At 38.1% G+C, this 21,761-nt stretch overlaps 1 protein-coding gene across 7 annotated transcripts in view; it reads right to left on the reverse strand.

Annotated features, from left to right (window-relative positions):
* The window catches only part of LOC109468561 (neogenin-like), a 130,131-nt gene extending 113,986 nt beyond the window's left edge, over nucleotides 1-16,145 (reverse strand). For all 7 annotated transcript variants that reach the window (XM_019766815.1, XM_019766814.1, XM_019766820.1 and 4 more), the window contains exon 1: nucleotides 15,806-16,145. In XM_019766815.1, coding sequence (XP_019622374.1) covers nucleotides 15,806-15,887 — 82 coding nt within the window. In that variant the 5' untranslated portion in view covers nucleotides 15,888-16,145. The remainder of the gene's footprint in view (nucleotides 1-15,805) is intronic.
* Between the last annotated feature and the right edge of the window lie 5,616 nt (nucleotides 16,146-21,761).

Raw genomic sequence — 21,761 nt, forward strand, 5'->3', positions numbered from 1 at the left:
CAACACACCCCTATGGCACTGTGGGTCACCTAATAATAGATATGCATGCTAGGGTCAATTAACGTTGGGCATTAACCTTCAGTATGCTAAGGTAGCCGTTTGGCAGCAAATTTGTATTAGTTAACAGGTTAGGTAGGGTGCAGAAGGTTTGATATACAAATGTATAGAAATGGATTTGATAAAAAAATAATTCCTTTTGCTTCACACAAAATTGCTTTTGTTTGGTATCATTGCATCTTGGTTATGACCCCTATTTCTGTATATCCATAGATTTGATAAAAAAATAATTTCTTGTGCTTCACCAAAAATTACTTCAATATTTTTGCATCTTTGTTATGACCCCTATTTCTGTACATCCTGCTTGTACAGTCCACACCCCTGTTGGCTTTACCAATGGAACGGTCCATCATATAGGGTCTTGATCCTTGAGTCTACCGCTAATCCCCCCTCAGCAACACTGCCAACACAACACCATTTCTCAGACCTCCTCTCCAGTCATCTTTCAACAGGAGACTCAGGAATATAAAACCTCAATTTCCAGGGCTGGTGGAGACTTGGCGTTAGACTGAAGCGGCTATTCAGGGCGTTGTAACACAGTAGACCTGTAAACAGTCAGGGCAGAAATTGAGCATGAAGAGAAAACCCTGTGCGTGTGCCACGAAACACCTGTACGGACTCCTCACCTGTGCAAACGGAGGGTCATGACGTTTTCGCAAAACAACCGCGTATTGTGGAGCGTTAACGTCCTGTTCAACTCCACTAGTTACAAGTGCCAAACAAGTAGCTACCGATAACAACGCAGGTGTTTTTAGGGTTCGAGAGGGTATGCATTTAGCACGATACTGGCTGGAAAATATGACTCAAGATTTTTGCAGGCAATTAGTTCCAATCTGATTGCATAACTTCTTTAAGTCTTTTCTCTAAAGCTAAATGTTGAAAGATCTATAATTACAATTATTGCTTTGTGTACAAATAATCATTTATTTACCAAAGTATCAAATACATTTCATGGATTTCTTTAAAAATGGCATCAGTGATTCTCCAGAAATCTGATGCTTACAAAACTCTGATTCATCTAAAATTCTAAGGAATGATAAAGTCAATATATAAACTACATTTCTACACTAGTACATAGGGGTATTATATTTGTACATTCCTCAAAGAGGAAGATGCAAGAAATACCAATTGCTTTCATTGATGTTCTGTCAGAAAACTGCACCCAACTTGCCACCCAGTTTGTGCACTTGTTTGCACAAAAGATCAGCTCAAGCCGAAGTACAAATTTGGTCAAGACTGTGGTCAACAGTAGCTGAAGTCTGGCCACCATGGAAACTCTATAAACAATACCATCAATTCTTTACTATTGCCATTGCCAAGTCCTGAAATAGATCCATTTACTATTACTAATACATTTTTATTCCTCCTTTTCCATATTCTGTTATGAAATCAGTACGAATGGTTGTTTCGAAAATGAAATGGTAAAGCCAAGTTACTATACTGTAATTCACAATTTTTCCCAGTACTTAAAAGTTTGCAGTACTTCTGTACCACGAACATTGACAAATAATTTTTCTGCATCTGCGAACATGTCTTTTTTTTTTCTCAGACTACAAACTTTTATTACCATGCACATAGAGTGAATTACAGTATCTGTAGACTGCTATGAATTTATGTACAGTAGACCTATCTATCTTAAGCTTCACAAGAAAAAAACATTTCAATATATCTCAGCTCAGTCTACACAGGGTCTTTATGGCTGGGACTAACACATGGGAGGCCCAGCACAAATATTAGACACAAGTCAAGCTCTCCTTTCAACTCGCTTGTCACACAAGCATTGGCTTGTCCACAACAAGTCTTTCAATCTTCATTTTGACCCTTACCCTAGTTCCTGACCCCGACAATACAACCCTGTTTCCCCTGGCGATTTGTGCTCTTTGTTAGCACAAACACTGCCATCAGCAATTACTGGAGTCCTTCACGACTTATTGAGTGACCCTGCAAAAGTTTATTAAATGTGGATTGCAGGTATAAAACGGTCTGTCTTACCGTACTTGAACACTTATGACCACTTGGTCTATCACTAGTCCCTTGGCAACCAAGAGTCTCTTTGGTCATACAAGACTGTTTAAAAGACTTACTGTAACTGCAAGTGCATTCACTGTGTCTTTATTTCGCAGTTGGAAGGAAAAGGTGTGTTTGAAGTTTACAAGGGAAACAGAACAAGACTGTAATTCAGTTTATGTTCATGGTAGCAGAAGTTCACAGTCTGAGAAAAATGGACATGTTCACTGAACTATATGGTCACAGTAGGGGCAGGTGCAGAAATAAAAGCGAATTATTTATCAATGGTAATGAATACTTCGCGGTACAAAAGTGACCAGGAAAACCGCAGATATGAAAATATCTTGCAAAAATCATGAATTTCAGTATACGGTAAATGTTGGCTGAAACATTCTTACAAATCCTTGACATATATACGTTAATACTTCCTCCTCCCTTATTTGTGGGAAACGAACTTTTGTACATACTTCTATAAAAGAGAGTTCAGTGATGCTTGCATAACATGTATTGTATGATATTTTGCCAACTGTAGACTTGAAACGTTGTAATCCCGAAGGCAAACAGTTCTGCGGCAGAACTCAAACAAATTCTCGCCGGTTTCCATTGTCTACGCTTCGCAACAACAGAGCAATACGCACACACTAATGGCTTATCCAAGCCACTTTACGGGTCAAACTTCAAACAAGGGAACGCTCATTACATACCATAATGCTCTGTTTCCTATTGTTTTTACTCAGTACGATCCCATCAATAAATTCTGTTTGAAATGTCTTGTTTAAACACTGCCAACACGCCGCTGCGCAACATGCCTGCATCAAGCTCACAGAGCAGCGCATCTTTCGTAGCGTTCCTCCTTTTATACGAGAGTAAAATTCGATAACGAGAGGGTCGCGAGTCGTGCGGATTCGGGTAACGGCTAGCCCCAAGGCCAAGTCAACATTGTGACACTAATGCGTAATCTTGCAGGGACAAACAAGGCTTGGTACGTGTGGGGAGGGCACAGGTGGCCACTTCACCTGGACGATCCGCCCGGCCCTCCGCTATTCTGACACATCGGAATGTGATTGATGAACAAATGGGGTCATAACACTTGCGCAGGTGAGGGAGGGTGATCCATTTCTGCACGATATGTCGCGAAGTGGAGATAAGGCTGTACCCACTACAGCCGCCGCCTTCCGGATATACACAACATCCGATATGATAGTGCAAACAAAAAACCAAGACTGGCCAAGAAACATAGATACAGTACTCAAATCTTGGGGATAAAGAAAGGGTTGCAAAAGGAACTGAACACACAAAACAACACATAACAAGTGATAAAGCTTGTTGTACAAAGAACAAAGGGAAAGAAAGACAAATAGAAAGATTTAAAAATGATATATCATTTGTCATATATAGGTGTGTTTTTCTTCTTCTTATGACGACTACTGGATATGAAGAACAATCATACCTGACCAAGGAGATAACTTAGGGAACTAATAAAATCACTAAAAATCATAAAACCTTGCTTGAAATTTTATAAGTTCATTTCAAAAGTGAGCCATAGAATTCCAGCTTCATGCTATGAAGTAAAGAGAGGTAGGTTTTTCTAATTTTTCATGTTGTACACGCAAAGCATTTTCTGTGCACCACAATTTTTTGGTTAGGTACACCAAAATAAATTTCGAACCCTGTTTAGAATAACTAAGTTAACATTTTAACTTTTAAGTATAATAAGTCTTACTTAGGCATCAAAAGTACCCCATGGTTTGGAAGCTGTAAGATGTTTTAGTGAGAATGTCCTCCAGATGTGTGAACATCTGTAAGGAGTCTTCACAACTTCTTGGTTTGGGATCTTCAAAAGCTTCTCATTGTGTACTGACATCTGCCCTATACATCTTGGGCCTTCTATGAGTTCCGCTTTGATAATGCCTACACTACCGGATGCAGGTTGTATATATTTTCTTTCACACTAGTGGCACGTACAAATTGTTAAGTCTCACTGGCTCTCGGAAAAAATGTGCAACGCTTTTTATAACAGGATTGTATATTCACTGCATACATGTACACTGTACAGATTTTGGTTTATACAATTGCATTAGAACTGCTTCAGAAATACCATGTACCAAACATGCACTTTTTTAAACTAATCCTGACCCTAACAGTACAAGTTACGACAACAATGATGCTTTCTATGTAACTCCTTTACACTTTGCTAAAAGAATGTCCAAATCCAGGCTTGTAAAAACACTTGGGGAGATTTCAATAGCAGAAATCGGAGCAGTTAGACCGTCAAATCTTCCAATCCTGGCAGAATAGAGCAGGTCTGTGCTGCTCGTGTTTTGTTCACTGAAGGTAGAGTTAGGTTAAGTCAAGCTCAGTGCATGCGAAAGCCTTGACAAATATAAGCCTTCTCCCTGGCCTTTCTGGTTAAATAGAGCAGGGAGGATTCCCTTTGCAGGGCCTTTGTTCGCTCGCCATATATCTCTTGGAAAATGCTTTTAGTCCGACCAACCAGGCGCTGGAAACAGTCGTCACGTATTCAGCAGTACCGGGCGTGTACGCGGCCTAATGTGGCGGATCGCGGGAACTCACACCGCGTTTTGTGTTACTAACGTTAAAAAACCCGTTAACAGTACCCAACGGGCTTGCATACTTTCTGTTGTGCTTTAATCAAAATTGCATTCAAACACTTTTGACGTCAAAATTTCATTCATGATTCACTTATACTAGTAGTTCAAACTATTCACCAAAAGTTACCTTCTTGCAACAGTTTACTGACAAAAGTAGAAACATAAACAGTTTTCAGAGCATGAAATATGCATGACTATACATACACTGTAACGTGAAAAACAAATTCTTCTGCAAGTACCACAAATACCCAAAAGGACTGCTAGCAATACTTTCATAAACCTCACCATTCCACAAACCTAGATGACTCCTGCGAATTTGATTGGAAGAAATACTTTGAATTCCAAGGCATCACCCCTACTTTACTTCAGAAGTCTTCTGATCCTGAGGTACATGTGTGAATGTTATCTAGACCCATGTGTTCTTCTTGATTATAACCAGACGTGACTGTTCGCAATCTTGACAAGAAGCGCATGTCCCACTTAACATTCTCACATACTGTACCATACCGTACATCTTCAAACTTTTCTCCAAAGTTTTATTTTCAGTGGCCCTTCTACCAAAAAATTCCCACACCGTGATATGCATATTTAATGTATTACTACTCAACAACAGAAGTTGCATAAACTGCAAGCTGAAAACACCTTCTCCCTTCTAACATGAAATAAAGTCCTTGCAAAAATAAATGAATTTACTGTACCCTCACACATTTCCCCACATTACAGCAGGGAAAACTTGGAGGTAAACGGTTTCTGGAAATGGTCCAATGTTTGCTGTAATTTTGTATTAAAAGAAAACACAGCTGTTTCAGTCCTTAACCCAGATTACAGATTGGCTGAAAGATTCTTCATCAACCCCCAGGCTAGATCTTATATGGAAGACACATTCCAGTGGACTGCCAACATGTTCTTTCTTGTCAAAGGCATAAGTGCCTTATGTAGTACACATCTGTATAGGAAAAACATATCTAAAAGGGATATCCTTTGACCAGACCATATAATGAACTGCAACTTAAAAGTTGAAAAACGAAAAATGTTGATCAATTTACAAAATAAAAAGCAATGAAAACCTACATGTACAGAATCTAACAAGACCATTCTTTCAATGATACATAACTTTAGTACAGTGGTTTTCACCAAAATGATTAAGTTGACTGAAGTAAAAACACATGTACACAGTACTAGATACTTCAAAGAAAAGTCAGCAGGCTTTCCCAAAGCCCTAGTCATTCCTTGGCCAGTTGAAATTCTAAGGAATGGTCAGGAAGTCAGACCACTACCCTACACCTGTTTATCCTTATCTGGAAGTTACTGGTACACAGAGAAGGGCAGCAAAAGAAATACATTCAGTATCGAAACTACACCATACTGTATACTCCCTGAACTGCTGGTAAAAAGTATGTATACAATGTGCTTTTAATCCTAACCAATGAGATCCTCCCTTGTTTACCAAAAGTACAAGTCAGTCTAGCTAGAGTGTTTGCATGTTGTAGAATGTACCATTCAGCAACAAAGAAAGGGGTGTAAAATCAACACAGTATCATGCCATTGAAGTGAAGTTGCCAGCATAATCCTGATGTGAAATAATTTGCCTAACATAGATATTGGAGAAAGTCCGTCTAATCAGTGAGCAAAGCTTCCATAATAAAATCTTGCAAAACACCCCCGATTCCTCAGTGGTTCGTCCCTTTTCCACAGACCAGGTGTACTGGGCCAATATGCCTGTAGGGACCACTTTAAGCCCAGTCTGCGTACAAATCCCACCGAAAAAGAAAAAAGCGAGCACCTTATCTAGGATCGGGCCAGCCTCCAATTTCCATTAGAGTTTTATGCCTTCAACACTTGGCAACCCCCCAAAGAACCTCCCTAATGGTTCGCCCCGGTAATAGAAGGACTCCCAGAGAAGGACCAAATGGTGTGTGTCGGCGAGGATACATTAACGCCTACAAGAAAGCCGCTCGCACCTTAGAATGTCACACCACCAGGAAGGATTATGAGCGTCTTAAGAAGCAATTACTGTAGAAAAATATGCCGCCAAGGAGGCACAAACTGCCCGAAGTGCACCAGCATTCCGAGTAACACACTACACACTGCATTAGATTAACGCTCCCCTCGGTTTTGACATTTTGTTTGACAAAGTACATTACTTAAGAGTCAAATTAGCCATCCAGTAGAGATAGTATAATGCCCCCCTGGAAATTTCATCCTGAAATACAGATAAGTGAAATAAGCCACAGGGGTATATATTCTGGAGTGATATGTGTGCAACAAGCAGGTACATTTACAGCGCAAAATGTCAGGATGTAAGCTGGGTATCCAGAGAGTTGCTTAGAAGCCATTAGAACAGTCATAAACCGAAACAACAGATGTTGCTTTTAGTTCAGAGAAGGACTTTATAAACCAGGGATGCAGGTGTATAAATCATTTATAGCTTTGATTCTAACTGAATTCTTCACATGATTGTGCTTGTTTCTTTATTGCTTTATTCTGCTGCCCATTTGACCCATAGATGGCCCTCTTTCATTGATCAATTCAATAGTAAAATATTAAAGAAAAGGCTTTCCAAAAACATTAATGGTAACAAGACTTTTAAACACAAAACATACCAAGACCTCGAAAAAGGTTTATAATAAATCTGACTGAACAAAATTTACCTTGCAGATTTTTCACTTTCAGTCAATTTTTGTCAAATAAATTTACCTAAAATACTAATCTAGTAGTAGAATATCTGGGTCACTGTATATATTTTACAGGTTAAGGGTCATCTTTTACCAGCTACAAATCCTTATTTTCCTGAAACACATTTATATTCTTAGTTATAAATACTTATATCTCCATCGAGGACAATATCCCGGCCTTTTTATCTAATATAGAATAATTCCTGAGAGTGCTCAATGCTGTAGACTGTCCCTACGGTACAATTTTTCCCAGGTAACAATATGCAAAGGACCAACAAGGGAAGCTTCTCAAAATGATTAGACCAAATTTTGCCCTTCTTGAAAAATCGTAATGCTGACAAGAACGGACATAATTTCGCCTGGTCTTCCAAAATTTAATATCAACCATTATCACTATTCCACTGATAAATCATAACAATATCAAAGAGGGAAAATTTATAATGAAAACTGAGTCTAAAGATTAAGCATTTGGCAAACCCACCACAATTTTAAGCTATATTTCTACACTGAAACTTATCTTGGCGGAAATTTATTGCTTTATTTGATGCCGGCCATAAAAACGAATCAAGCAATTCCTTTCCTACGAGGCATCAGTGTTACTTGAGTGAGTGTACATTAGCAGATACCGTATCTATTATTCAATATTCAGTACGCCAGCGAATTCCCAAATGTTTCTCCATAATCAAATAACCCAGGAAACCTTGGAACTGATATTGCAGGGTTCTCACTAGGATTTTTTCACAGCGTAGGGGTCAGGTATAGAAGGGCAACTTTCTGCGGCGCGAGTCACGCACCGAGTCCCCAAAACATGGGCCTGATATTCTCCCCCCCAAAATTTTGTAACTCATATTAACCACTTAAGACACTATTTATTGTTTATTGGGGGACAGATTTTGTTTTCCCTCTGTTATAGCTTCATTCTTAAGTTATATCTTTTTTTCTGTTATATCTTTCTTATATCTATTTTTTTTAAGATTAATGAAGCTTCTGCCCCCAAAAAACACCCCTACGCTGGTTGAAACACAGTGTAGGGGGCTAAATCACAGCGTAGGGGGTCAAAATCACAGCGTAGGGGGCCCCTACGCTCAAACAGCCTAGTGAGAACTATGTATTGGTACAAGTCTTCGCATCAAAGAGCGCAGATACAAAGAAAAAAGCGCTCGTTCTTAATTCGTTTGTGTCACCGTGGCAACTAAACCCACCAGATCAACATCAAAGGTTTCGGATGTAATTTGAGGGTTTTAATTTGGAAAGGATAACTTTGTATTTGTAATTATTTGAGCTTCATTCCTTGGTTATGTGGTTTCTACGTTTCAGTTCTATTAGTTGTGTACACATTGGTTTTCGATTGGATAATTCCATATCTCTCCAGAAACTGGGTACCCAGGTCGAAAATTCAATAAAAAACGAAAAAGGAAATATTCAAAGTATTTTTGATTTCCCCCTAAGGCAATCGCGGTATTGCTTTTTCACAAACTCTATAAGTATAATGCACCCAATAATTTCTTGTACTTTGCGTGAATTCAACAGCTTGCAAAAGTTGCATTGTTCCATATTTCAGGTATTTTTAGTCACTTGATCGATCTTTTTTAGAAAATCTGACAGCTAGTGATGAAACAAAATTACACTGTAAAATGAGTAGTATATGCTTCACCTAAAATGTAAATTAACCAATATATCTTTCACCACTACCATAATTAGCTATCTCAAAATGATCCCTCTCCAAAGTTTTTGTAATTAGAGGAATATATTAGCTTTACATCATAAAGTAAACCATGCAAATGCCATAATTCATAACTTCAATTTCATGCTTTACAGACAATTTATTTAAGAATGCATGGTGCAATCAAGAAGATAGTTCACATTGAAAAATCTCTGTAACAAATACATTCAAGCTATACCCACAACTAGATTGAGTGGGTGGCTTACTTATAATCTCATTTCTATACTCTTCTTCAACTTCGTCTTGCTACTAAGTAATATATCTAAAATAAAATAAAGGATCTAGTATAATAATTGTTGAAAGTAAATGATAAAATAATAATACTTCACTTGCATCCACACTGACTTAAATAACACATCATCATCTTAGTGACACAAAAAATCGATGCCGGTCCAAATTTAACAAACTCATTATTGATTTCTCGTGAGGTCTGCCCCCGAGATGCGATTTAGATTTGCTTCCCCCACCAATTTTGATCTTAAAGAAAACAGAAAGACTGTGACAGGCCATTTGTTTGGTCTTTGTAAGTGGCCAATGAATGTGTAGTAATCGTCTATCCAATATTCGTAAACTATCGACAACGCGTTGTGATATATCAACAACAGCAAGAAATTCTGGCTCAATAAAAAACATTATTTTAAGTCTAAACTTTCCAATAAATCTAACCAAAGAAATCCTTCACTACACCTATATTTTGTACTGTGATATATCAACAAAAGCAAGAAATTCTTGTTCAATACAAAACATTATTTTAGTGATAATTAGTCTAAACTTTTCAATAAATCAAACCAAAGAAATTCTTTACTACACCTCTATTTCGTATGATACCCAATGAATACAATAAAGACATCACAAATTCGAGGTTTTGACTATTTCAATGTCAGAACATAGCCAGGAACATAGTTTATCTACACAGTTATGCAATGCCTTTGGCTCGGTGCCAGATATAACATAATGGCATATCCAGCTAATCCTTTTGTAATGAAGTGAAGGATTTAGCATTTTCAATTAAAGTATAGCCTGGCAACACGACCATTTATCCATCACCATAGAAACCTACTAAACACAGAATCTTGCGCATAGCACGGTGGTTATTTATCCATAGAAACTCTGGTAGTTTGGGAATGTGGTCTACTTTTAGTCTTATGCCTTTCCTAACATACTTTTGATATCGTAGGCCATATCTATTTATTTCTCTTATCTACAATTGTGACTATGCCGAATCTATGTAATAAAATACCTTTTATTCCAATTGCATGAGAGAGTTAAAATGAATCTAACAATTAATGTCAATATTATCTTATTTCTTTCTTCATCTACAAAACCAAAATTGGTACTCCTTTGGTATTGACAAACGAATTTCGAATGGCGTAAATTAACACAATAATACAGTACCAGACAAAGGAAAATAAACCATGAGAACAAAGGGATTTAAAGAAATCAAGGCTATCCCAAAAGAAACTACAGACATAAACATTTGCAGATATATAAAGAAAAAGTTATCCTTGCCGCAAGTTGCGGATACAAAATATAAACATATAACCTGTAACACAGTAAGTTATTGTTCCCATAATATAGAGCTGTAGGATTGTAACATGATGAAAACTGTAAAATCAATATGAAGTCATGTTGTATTCATGATACTGGCACATGGTGTAGGCACTATCTCTTTATCAGCACACTTTTAGTCAGGAACATCTATTTTGTTACGCACATTTTATGGCTAACGCAGTGGTGTAGAATTAATAAGACAGTGGGGCAACACTTTTCATCTCTTTTCGTATCAAATCTCATAATTTTTTACAAAAGCTACAAAGACAATGATCGTTGCATACTAGTAATATGTTTTTTTCTTCTTTTGTACTTTTTGCAAAAAACTAATGGTAAAATACTAAATTTCTTTGCTACTGAAAAGTTATCGTTCTATCTCCAGCAATTTTCTACTCGTTAGAGTTCTTTTAATCACGAATTGAGTTATCATGTACAATACTAAATTTCATTTCAATATTCTCTAGTTGCCCTTATTATTGTTATCACTACTATCAAGAGCTCGGCAAGACAAGACGACAAAACCGCAACATCTAACGGACTCCTTCAAGCCCTACAGGTACGATAACGAAACACGCGCCCGGCGTACATCCATTATGCACTTCGGCCCATTAGCGAGCGGAAACTACGCGTAGATAACATCTTGCGACTCCTTTAGTGCCGCCTTTTTAATTTAGAACGATACCGTCATTCCTGTATCTTACTAAGCTTATGGTGAAGCTTCACACCAAAAATTGATGTCTTTAAACTCTTTTCTTTTCTTCGATGTATTTGGTACCATAGCTGCAGGGTTCTAGCCAGCTCAAATCTTTTTTTAATCAGCCCAAGTTCTAACCAGACCGGAGGGAGAGTGTTCGCAATCTAGAGGGGTCCAGGGGAAAATTTTGTATTTTCAAGCCTTTAAAAAACGCAATTCCCCACATTTTGAGAGGCAAATCATGTGGTTGGTGGTGGTCCTTTGGATATTTTTCCCACAAATTTTGTCAATTTTGTCTGTCACGGCTTGGTTTAAATTTTTTTCTGTCACACGCCGCAAAGTTCCTGCAAATGACATAAAAACGGGTCCTGTCTAGAGCCCTGCGTACTTGTGTGGATAACAATCAAGGATTTTTTGGACCACGTTTGGGCTGATATCTCCTTGTAGTTGTACGCAGTTGGTGAGAAAGAGAGCGGGAAATGATTTCTGTCAGGAAGTCAGTACTCCAGCCAGTATTGACCTTTATGTCTGAGCAAAATCAATGTCTCTCATTTAACATTCATAGACAGGGAGGTGAGAATGGGTACTATGTTACATGTGGTACTGTACACAATTGCACAGTTATCAAATGCTGGAATACATCAAATCTAACAGCCTCTTGCTTTGACTTTTTCCTGTATGTATATCATTATGACCAGGAAAGCTGATCTCAAAGTCCAGGAATTGTTTGTCTATTTTGACTTCCGATGGCAAGTTAGTGCAATTCGTGATAAAAAGTTTGTGGTCTGGGAAAAATCTGTTCGCATAATTTTATGTTCACTGTGGCTGCAGGTGCAGAAAAAAGGAAAACGGTGAATAATTTGCTCACGGTAATAATAAGTTCAGAGTACAGAAGTGACCGTGAAAACCACAATCATATATAAAAGTACCACGAAAAAATCAAGAATTACAGTAGTGCATTCAACCTGCAAAACATAGAATATAACACAAATAACAATGCATTTCTTTTACAGACTTTGACTGCATATAATCTGATTGAAGGCATGTTTCAAAGAATCAAACTCTAGTTTTGTCAGAGCTGTTTGTTTCTCCAAAAGGGGGGAGGGGGGCTGCACCTGTTTTATTCAAATCAATGAGCTTCTCTATTCCTCCTGACACTTTTAATAAACCCCAGGTTTCATTTTCACTCACTACTAGCTGTTTATGGCCAGAGTGGCATGTACCCCTATAGTGTAACCATTTCCTCTGACAATGTGCCAAAAGCAGTGCTCTAATCTCTTCCAAAAGTTCCACCAATATCTCAAAAGGCACAGCAACCCTTTATGTAGAAAGGGCCATCAACCTATACCTTGTTTACGAGGTATTATTTAAAAGGAATGCCGACTTGACACAATTTATCTTCAGTTGTAAAACTAGAGCATGCAGCTGCAAGATTCGAACTCCTGTTTTCAAGGACGCTACATCTGTTTTCCTTTGTCTAATCCGCATCAAAAGCAGCAAATTCCTCGCAAAAACGCCAGCCTGGATAAACGCAGGGGCGACAGTAACCATAGAAACTGTACATTTGCATGTCAGGAAATTATGCCACATGTTAGAATTGTAGATGAACCAATGGGCGAAGCAGGTTTATCAGATCACTTTATCAGAAGTGAGGAGAGAGATGCTTCACAACAGCCCCATCTGCCAAGTAGAGACCCCGTGAATCGTGAATCGGCGAGAGAACTGAAAGAAGTAAATTCTACGCTGCAGGCAACGATGTCAAAGAAAAGCCACAATAAGATTCAACTTCCAGTCACAAAAACAGCATAAAGATATATCAAAGCACTGTACAAAAGGAAGCAAGACTATACATTGGTAACAGTTCCTTTGACTTACTAGTACTTGTGACGGAGCAAAGATTATACAAAAAAATTGTTTCCACACTGATTTTATTTGCTTTAGTGCACCTGCAGAAAGAATTACCTAACAAAGGGGTCCAATTTAAAGCCCTATTGTAAACACAGCCATAAAGTTTAACAATAGGATATGCTGTGATGTGATTGGTTGATCTATTAATTCAATCAAAACTCAAAATGGCAACATTTAGAAAAAATACAACAAACATACCATTACTATAGCAAGTTTTCATTCCTTCAATAATTATGGTCTGTGAATCTGCATACTAGTAGTCAAAACAAGTCCATGTTACTGCCTACATATGTACTGTATAGCTCTTCAAAATAGTACAATTGTGTCTTTCTCAAAATGTTTGTCGAAAGAACCCCCCCTAAAACTTCCTGTATTTTGTTATCTTTTCCTTAGAAGTTCCTGTCTTTCTAAGTCTCAATTCTTCCAACCAACTGCTAAACAATAACAACAAAACAGTCTTCACAAACGTAACAAAACAGTCTATTATGATAAATTGTATTCACCATATTCAAAAATCAAAGACAGTTTAGTCTGCTTGGGGCAACCCAAAACAAAGAAAGGCTCCAAAACATTCGGAAAATGCAAAGATTGGGATCTTTAGAATGTGTTTCTTTAGTATTTACAGGGACAGTGGCAACAAGAATGTCAATCACTACAAGTAAGCAAACCAACACTAAACAGAACAACATCAATACAGAACAAAAAGTAGTGGTATCCACAATTCCTTTTCTTCTGATTGGGAAAAATTTAAAGCTTACCAACATCCAAAATATAGTACTCAACTACTCATATACCTTACCTCATATACCTGTAAAGTGACTGTATAGCATTGTTTTTCTAATAGACTATGGGGAATTTTGTTCCAATACATGCTGTGTCAATTGTTGACACATTTACCAAAGCTGATACCTTAACAGACAGACTACTTCTAGTAAGTTAGACATTTTGCATTCAAAGAAGTACGAAGCTGATAATTTTCTGATACCGGTAGACACAATAATAACTAGGTAGTACACTCAAATTTACACCAAGATTTTCTATGTTGTTCTTCCGACCGTTGTCAGAGAGAAGTGGACTCGGTCAATCGTTCAATGTCCCCGTGTTTGTTGGTAGAAGCCATTTGTGCCTTTCAGCGCGTGTTTGTCCACTTTTTGCCGATAAAACCCCCAGTATTTACTCTTCTTTTAATGCAGTCCCCCTACCAAGTTTGACTTGGCTGACCCCCAACGACGTACGATGGCAACACATGTGATTTCAACAAACAAAAACAGGAATTTTCAACCCCAAAATATCAAACTTCTTTTCATCAGGTAAACTATATTACAGGGGGAGCAATAAGACCTTGGGTTGTTTTCGGTGTTTCAGGTATTTATGTTTGCTCCATGGTTTTATGGTTATTTGTTTTTGTGAACAGCCAAACATACCAACGCTTTACGGTCAACAAACGTTGGGGATATTTAGCAGTCTTTCAAGCTCCATTCACACATGTATACGGATACCTCTCTATACTATAGTATAGGTCTTGTTATGTAATATAAGCGACAATCATGATTAGGAAAAAGTGTGGTTTGTCTTTTAAAAATAAAAATGGCATGATTTCTTTGAACTCTGAAATCAGCTGTACAATTTCCTTAATCCAACAATCGGGCTTATTATACGTTACATCTGCTTTTATACAAAAAAAGTTCTTCAAACTGAACGCAAGGAAAAGATTTGGCTGAACTACAACCAGGCATGAAAAAAAGTCCTAACACTGACATAGCAAGCTTTTAACAAAAATCCCTTCTAAAACTCAGCTTACGGTTTTTACCTAATTTGGCCCAAACTGAGCAGATTTGTGTTGAAGCCCTCATTCTTGTAGAATGACTACTAGTAGTACTTCTTTAGTGTTTCAGAACTTGGGGACCGAAATTACAGAAAAGAAGGGAATTTTCTCAAATTATTTCAGTCCAGGATTGAAAAAATGGGGTAGATTCTAACGTTTCAAGCAAGGGAATCGTGCTGGAAAGTAAACTATTTTCCACCACTTTTGAGGATTCAAAAAAGTTCTATTCGCGTCTCTGTATTGTCAAGGAATCTACAATAACCATTCAAGCTGGTTTCTGATGAAAGAAACTGAGAAAAAATCGTTACAAGGCAAGAAATTCAAGGGAAAAATCGCAGCAGTTGGTCTTGATCTTACTTACCATAATCACTGCTTTGAACAAAAACACAGGAACAGAAGAACGAAGGGGCCAAAATCACGCCTCAAAACTACAAACAAACGCGATCTACACTTCTGGATATTTCTAGTAAAACTAACAACAAAGTGAAACCTATAGAATTATCACTTTTCAGCCCAAAACGATCTCCAGAAGCGCCGATATTTCCAGGCCTAGCTGAGAAATCCCCCCGTGTCTTGTTACACTGTGTAGATTTCATAAACAGCAACATGTAGAGAAATGGGCCGCTTTTCGACGCGATGGGCGATCTAGTATCAGGCGTATCTTGATACACAGACGGCTTACACGTACGTCTACGTAATCCTTGCTACGCAGGGAGGTTATTTGGGTTTCTAAAAAGACGGGAAGGCACTCACCTAGCGCTGAGACGGCCAGGAGTACACAGACCGCGGTTGAGAAAGTCCACCGCACGCCCTCCCCACGCCGCGGACTCGCCATACTTGCGGTAGAGTCGGACGCACTGCTGCCAACTTTTCCTACAATCTTTTAGCTTCCCCCGACGAAAATCCCAGCAAACTACCTACGCATCCACGCCGTCGGGTGTTGGGGCGACGTCCAGGAGCTCAGATCTGCTTTATGTTGGAGGAAAATGGGAGAAAATCCAGGTTTTGGAGAGTTTCCCTTCCATGATACCGACTGTGATGACTCAACCGTCCGAACAAACTCACTCGGGGGTCAACAAAAGCCGCAATTATGGTAATTAGCTCGCCAAATATGGGCATCAGGCCCTTTTGCGGGGAGAACCAAACCACTATGTTATAGGGGTGTTTTGATACATTTTTGGCAAGAAGTTTTTTTTTTTTTTCGTACACAGGCATTGTTAGGAATCCGACTTGATTCGTTTTGGAGTGCTTTAAATGAATAGAATCCAGCGTTTAGCTGAACCTATGACATCTATAAAATGTGCAACCTATTCAAAAGAAAACATCCTGATACCCTAACATCATGATATAAAAAAAATATATAAGATGACAAAGAAACGGGGAACAAAGAGACTAAAATATGATCGTGAGAAATTCATACAAAAGTCAGCTGCAACAAAAAAATCACAGATTACCCCCTGTGCCACTTGTATAATGGAATCTCCCCTGGGAGTTGTATTAATATGCCCTTGACAATGGTGTCGCCTAGATTTAGCGCTATTACCACCCTTATCATCCTCAGCCATAATGGCCATAGACATGAATCATTAAGCCTCAGATGTTGGTCATTCACAAAATATGAACGATTTTGACACAAAACAGACACCTGATATTAAATTTCATACCCGTCTCTGTCAGAGTGCCTGGATATTAGGTCATGCATGCGGTTTTCTATGTTGAATCAATTTTACAGACTAGTATATCTACCTTTTATGATTTGATATAACAATGCAGTGTGGCAATAGTCGTGATCACGTATTGTGGTGCTTGACTGTGGAAAATTTATCCCAACCATTTGAATACAATTCAAAACAGCATTTATTTCGCCATGCAACAAAAAAGAAGATCGAAAATGAAGAGAAAATCGACAGAGTCGTTTTGTTTTCAACATATTGGACTGGAAATTGTCATTTATTGATATATCATGAAATAACAATACATTTTACCACCAATTCGCTGTGCTTGTCGGCGAAATGCACAGACATGACCTCGGAGGTTTGCTATTTATTTAGCGCTCCAAAAGTGTGGAGCAATTCTTCCCCATGGGTAGCAAAATTTCCGACGAACCGAATAATATCTCTCCGTTACGCTGGATTTGTGGTAATAGAAAGCAATAGACTTGGGCGTGCTCCAATTTTCCAGGGCTATAAGAAGGTATTTCCACAGCATACGAAACTCGGAGCAGAACAAAAACCGGAGATTTTAGACCTCCGGAAAGTGCTTTGGGTTCTCATGAAAATGTTGGAGTTATTTGTTTGGGTCACTGGGTCACCTTTAATTATTTTTTTGCCATAACCCATTTGTAAATCAATTGTCAAAACCATCATCCCTCTCTCTGACAACCGTTGCCACACTGGAATCCAAACATACAAACCCGATATAAAACTAGTGCCACCCAAAAAAATATTTCCGTCCCAGAAGTAGCTACAGTGGGTTCTGGGGTCCAACATTAATACTCCAAACTCAAACGTCGAATGCAGGGCGCCGTATACGGGTCCAAGATACATCTATGCCCTTCTTACACGCCGCCGCACCGCGGAACCTGCAGCTTAAAACCATAGTCTGTTCATTCATCTTTACCCAAAGGATAAACCTTGCTGTCATCTAAAATTAATACACAAATTCTCACTATAACACAGATGTATTCTTAAAAGCTAAAGCTATTATGGAAATGCCTTTGTTTTGACTCATATCACTGAACCAGGGCTGAGCAAAGTTTCGAATTACAATGTAGCTTGATGTTGAGATGAAAAAAAATGTGTTGCCCTAGCTCCAGAACTTTGACATTCGAAGCTCCGACGTCTCATCAAAGACCTTCAATGTTTCATTCTACCTTCGTTGGCTATCTGATTCAATCCAATTCATTTTACGACGGTAGCTTCACATAACGAGGTCCGCACGGCATCCGGAAATTCTCTACGACCGAAATCCTTTCGCCAATACTCGTAAAAACACAGTTATGCCTACAATAAACGTAACGGGGTCAGAAAGGACAGAAAGCGTCGTCCATTTTGTTGTCCCTGTGGCGACTTCCCGCGTTAAAAAGGCTTGTCATTTTTATCTTAGCCATGAGCATCAATTATGGGCTAACTCTTGAACAACGCTATCAGACCTTGGGCGAAATTGGCTATGAGATATGGCCATATCTCCCAATCCTAGCTCTGTCCTAGCCTTCAAAGCTTTCCTCACGTAAATTATGCAGTAACTGTCCATATTTCTATGAATTATCTGCGAACAGGGGGGAGAATTCGCCGAATTATGGAAGTTTCGTACATCTTTTAAATCTTGTTAGGATCTCTAGTTGGGTTGGCTGATCGAATTAATATGTCATATCGCTAAATTTTCCCTCAATCGCGTCATCGGAATGGAGAAAAATGAATCGCACGGAATTATCGTCTGCAGAGCTCGAGATTTTGGCGCCAAAATGTAATTAACATAAGCCTTTGGGGATTTATCACACAGAAGGGTTTCCACGCTATTACACTTGCTATGTACACTTCTTTTATTTATTTACACATTTTACGTAAAATTGTGTACACTTTGTATCAAAGATATCATATCTACCGGAATCATTATTTCAAAAAGCATATGGGAAAGAAACATCAGAGGATGTAATATATTACTTTGTGTGTATATACTATATGAAGTTGTGTTATTAAAAATCAAATTTCTCAGTGTGACATCGACTTTATAAGCGATCTTGGTATGGTTCATTCAAGGTAAATGTTTAACATATTCTTCCTGTTAGCTTTAATATATTCACCAATATTAGCTGCTACATACAAACACATTAATCATAACATTTCAAAAGTTAGAAATTACATATCAGTTACCGAGCAGGGGTGTTTTTAATATCACCAAACGTCTGTCTCTGACAGTTGACATGCTGTTTTAATAGCTTTTATTATCATATACTTCTTTTGCTCATCATAAATAGTTACTTTATATTCAGTTAAGCTGCGATCACATTCATCCTGGGTGAGGAAATCTGTCTGATATTGATATTTACTGATATTTAGTACATTATTTTCGTCATCATTTCATACTTGAAGCGTTTGAAATACTAGTAGCCTCAGAAGCTACGTGAAGCTTTTGAGGTGATCTCTTTATTTTGGGGTACCGCAACTAAATGTATAGCTAGAACAAGCCTAGGATACGAAACAAGCCCGTTTTCCGTCAGTAACATCGCATTTTTACCTCCCAGATATCAGTATGCTATGGGGTAGGGTTGATTCAACGTACTACATTTAAAAAATTCAGTTTTGACTCCGTGAAATTGGATGTCTTTATTTGTCGTGAGATTTTCAACCAGGCTTTCACAGACCCAACCGCCGACAAGACTCTACGGTCGCACGACAACTTCACAACACAGCTGAATTTTGCACCACGATGTCCCCACGAACACACTTAATTTAGCTGCCCCTAATGAACCAAACAAGCCAACCGCAAAATTTAATAAGCTCTAATTTCTTATTAGTCTCTTTTATCGCGTAGAAAAAAATCAATTTGTCCATATCAACCATCAACCATCAACCATCGTCTTTGGACAGAAAGAAACAGCCATTTATTTCAATAAAGACGATTCGGATGTCTAAAATGTCAAAATTGTATTGTTAGTAAATCACTAGTAAATTATTACGTACAAATAATATTCCTATTATTTCACTATTCAGAATGCATCTGTCTCTTTAGACCAATTATTCTCATTAATGAAATTTGTTTGGCATAGCTTTCAAATTAAAGTACAAGTTCACGCCGGGACACATCATTGGATAGTAAATATTAGATATATCAACTGAAAAAAGAAACTGTCAAAATTCCGTTTGTTTCTTACTTGTTATATTACTGATAATCAATTCCCGTTGGAGTATTCTGAGCCATAAAACTATAATAAGATAACAATGATAATGATATTTATTTCATATTTCTTCCCATCTGTAGGAAAGAAGAGTTCTTCTAACTACGTGTACTTTTGGAGAAGTTGAAATGCTGGCAAGAGAAAGGATACCACATCACAAGATGGCAACAGGAGCTCAGGTTTTGAAATTGTGAAAAAGCGATGGCTGTCAATATTGTTTTTCGAAGGATTCAAGTTTGTAACTTGTACTCGGCAGTTGTCAGAGAGGGAGTCGGAGAGTTTTTTTTTTTCGTTCTCCTTACTGAATCTTTTCAAACATATTCTAACATACAGGAATTATAATAATGTATTTCAGATTCATCTACGCCTCTATAAAAGGATATGTATTTATATAGGGATCCAACTGTTAATATATAATTCAAATAAAAGATGATCCTATAGCTAATTCCAGTCAAAATCTCCTTATAAATGTAAATTAATATCAAGACAAATCATATATAGTGAAACTATTTGTAAAACTATTTGCTAACTAGTTAAGTAGTAATATTGTACTGTTGACTTATACCGATTGAAACCAACGTTAAACTCAGTTGTGGTCAAAGACAATGCAATAAGATGTACACAACTTAAACTCCTTTGATGTTTCCTTTACTGTATTATTCATCAACTCATAATGAAGCAGGGAAACGGATTATAGAATACTTATGTGAAAGGGGTTAAGGTTATTTGTGTCAACAACGGGAAGTAAATTGTATATCGATCTCAATCTCTCAATTGTTACAGTGTTTGATGTTAGTGTGACATGTAGCAGTCCCTTAAGTATGCACTGTCATGGGGAAGATTTAAATTACTGTCAGAATAGATGGAAGGAGGTGACATGTGAAAATGATCTCAACCAGTTTAGTTCAATGAACTCAAACAGTTGAGTTACTCTTCCATTGTTGGTGACAAAGAAGACGGACTCTTAAAGACGGACTCTTTAAGTTTTTCATAAAGACGGGCTCTATATGCAGTATTTACAGGTTCATTGTATCGAGAAAATTCTCCTAGCTATTTTCGACAAGCACAATGAACAGTGAATCAATGCTTAACGTCCCTATCAAATTTGAATTGTGACATTTTCAGGTAGTGTGCATGCCATGTAAGCGTCAACAGAGCAAAGATTCAAACTCCCAACCCCTTGGTCCAGAGGCAGAGTTACTATCCACTGGACTATTGACGCTAAGTCATGTATTTCTAAATGTACGCAGTTTTCACGAATAGTTCTTTCCAACATTTGCTGAAAAATGCATTCAAATTACGTATCTTGAATGAACATTTACTAGTTTGTGTCTATAATCAATTCCCTATCAACTACTCAACATAGTAGCGATCAGAGGAATGATCCATGGCTAGAATCCATTTGATACCAGATTATTGAAGACTTGAAAATGTCCTGAAATATATGCGAGCCATCAACATGTGAGTTCGATTATTCCATAAAACATGTTTGACCCAGAAATCACGGTCCCGATCCTCATCAAGCCAGCAAATCCTCGGAAGAAATCAGGTGAGATGGAAAAACAGATTGTTACGGGGAAGCGCCGGTGATCTATCAAGTCCTGTATGTCCCAGCTTATAAGCTGTGGGAGTTTCCTGCTGTTAGTGGGACATTCAATAACGGTGAAGCAGTCATCAGCAACCGAGGTGCCATGCTTTGAAGAATGTTTAGCCTGTACCAGGCTTCGGGAGGCGGCTGAAAAAGTAGAAATCGGCCAAATAGAGAGATAGCATGCCGGGGGAGTTTGTCAGCTGGAGAGAACAGTGTGGTGC

The sequence above is a fragment of the Branchiostoma belcheri genome, unplaced genomic scaffold (genome assembly GCF_001625305.1).
Source record: "Branchiostoma belcheri isolate BF01 breed outbred unplaced genomic scaffold, Haploidv18h27 scaffold2, whole genome shotgun sequence".
Lineage (NCBI taxonomy): Eukaryota > Metazoa > Chordata > Leptocardii > Amphioxiformes > Branchiostomatidae > Branchiostoma > Branchiostoma belcheri.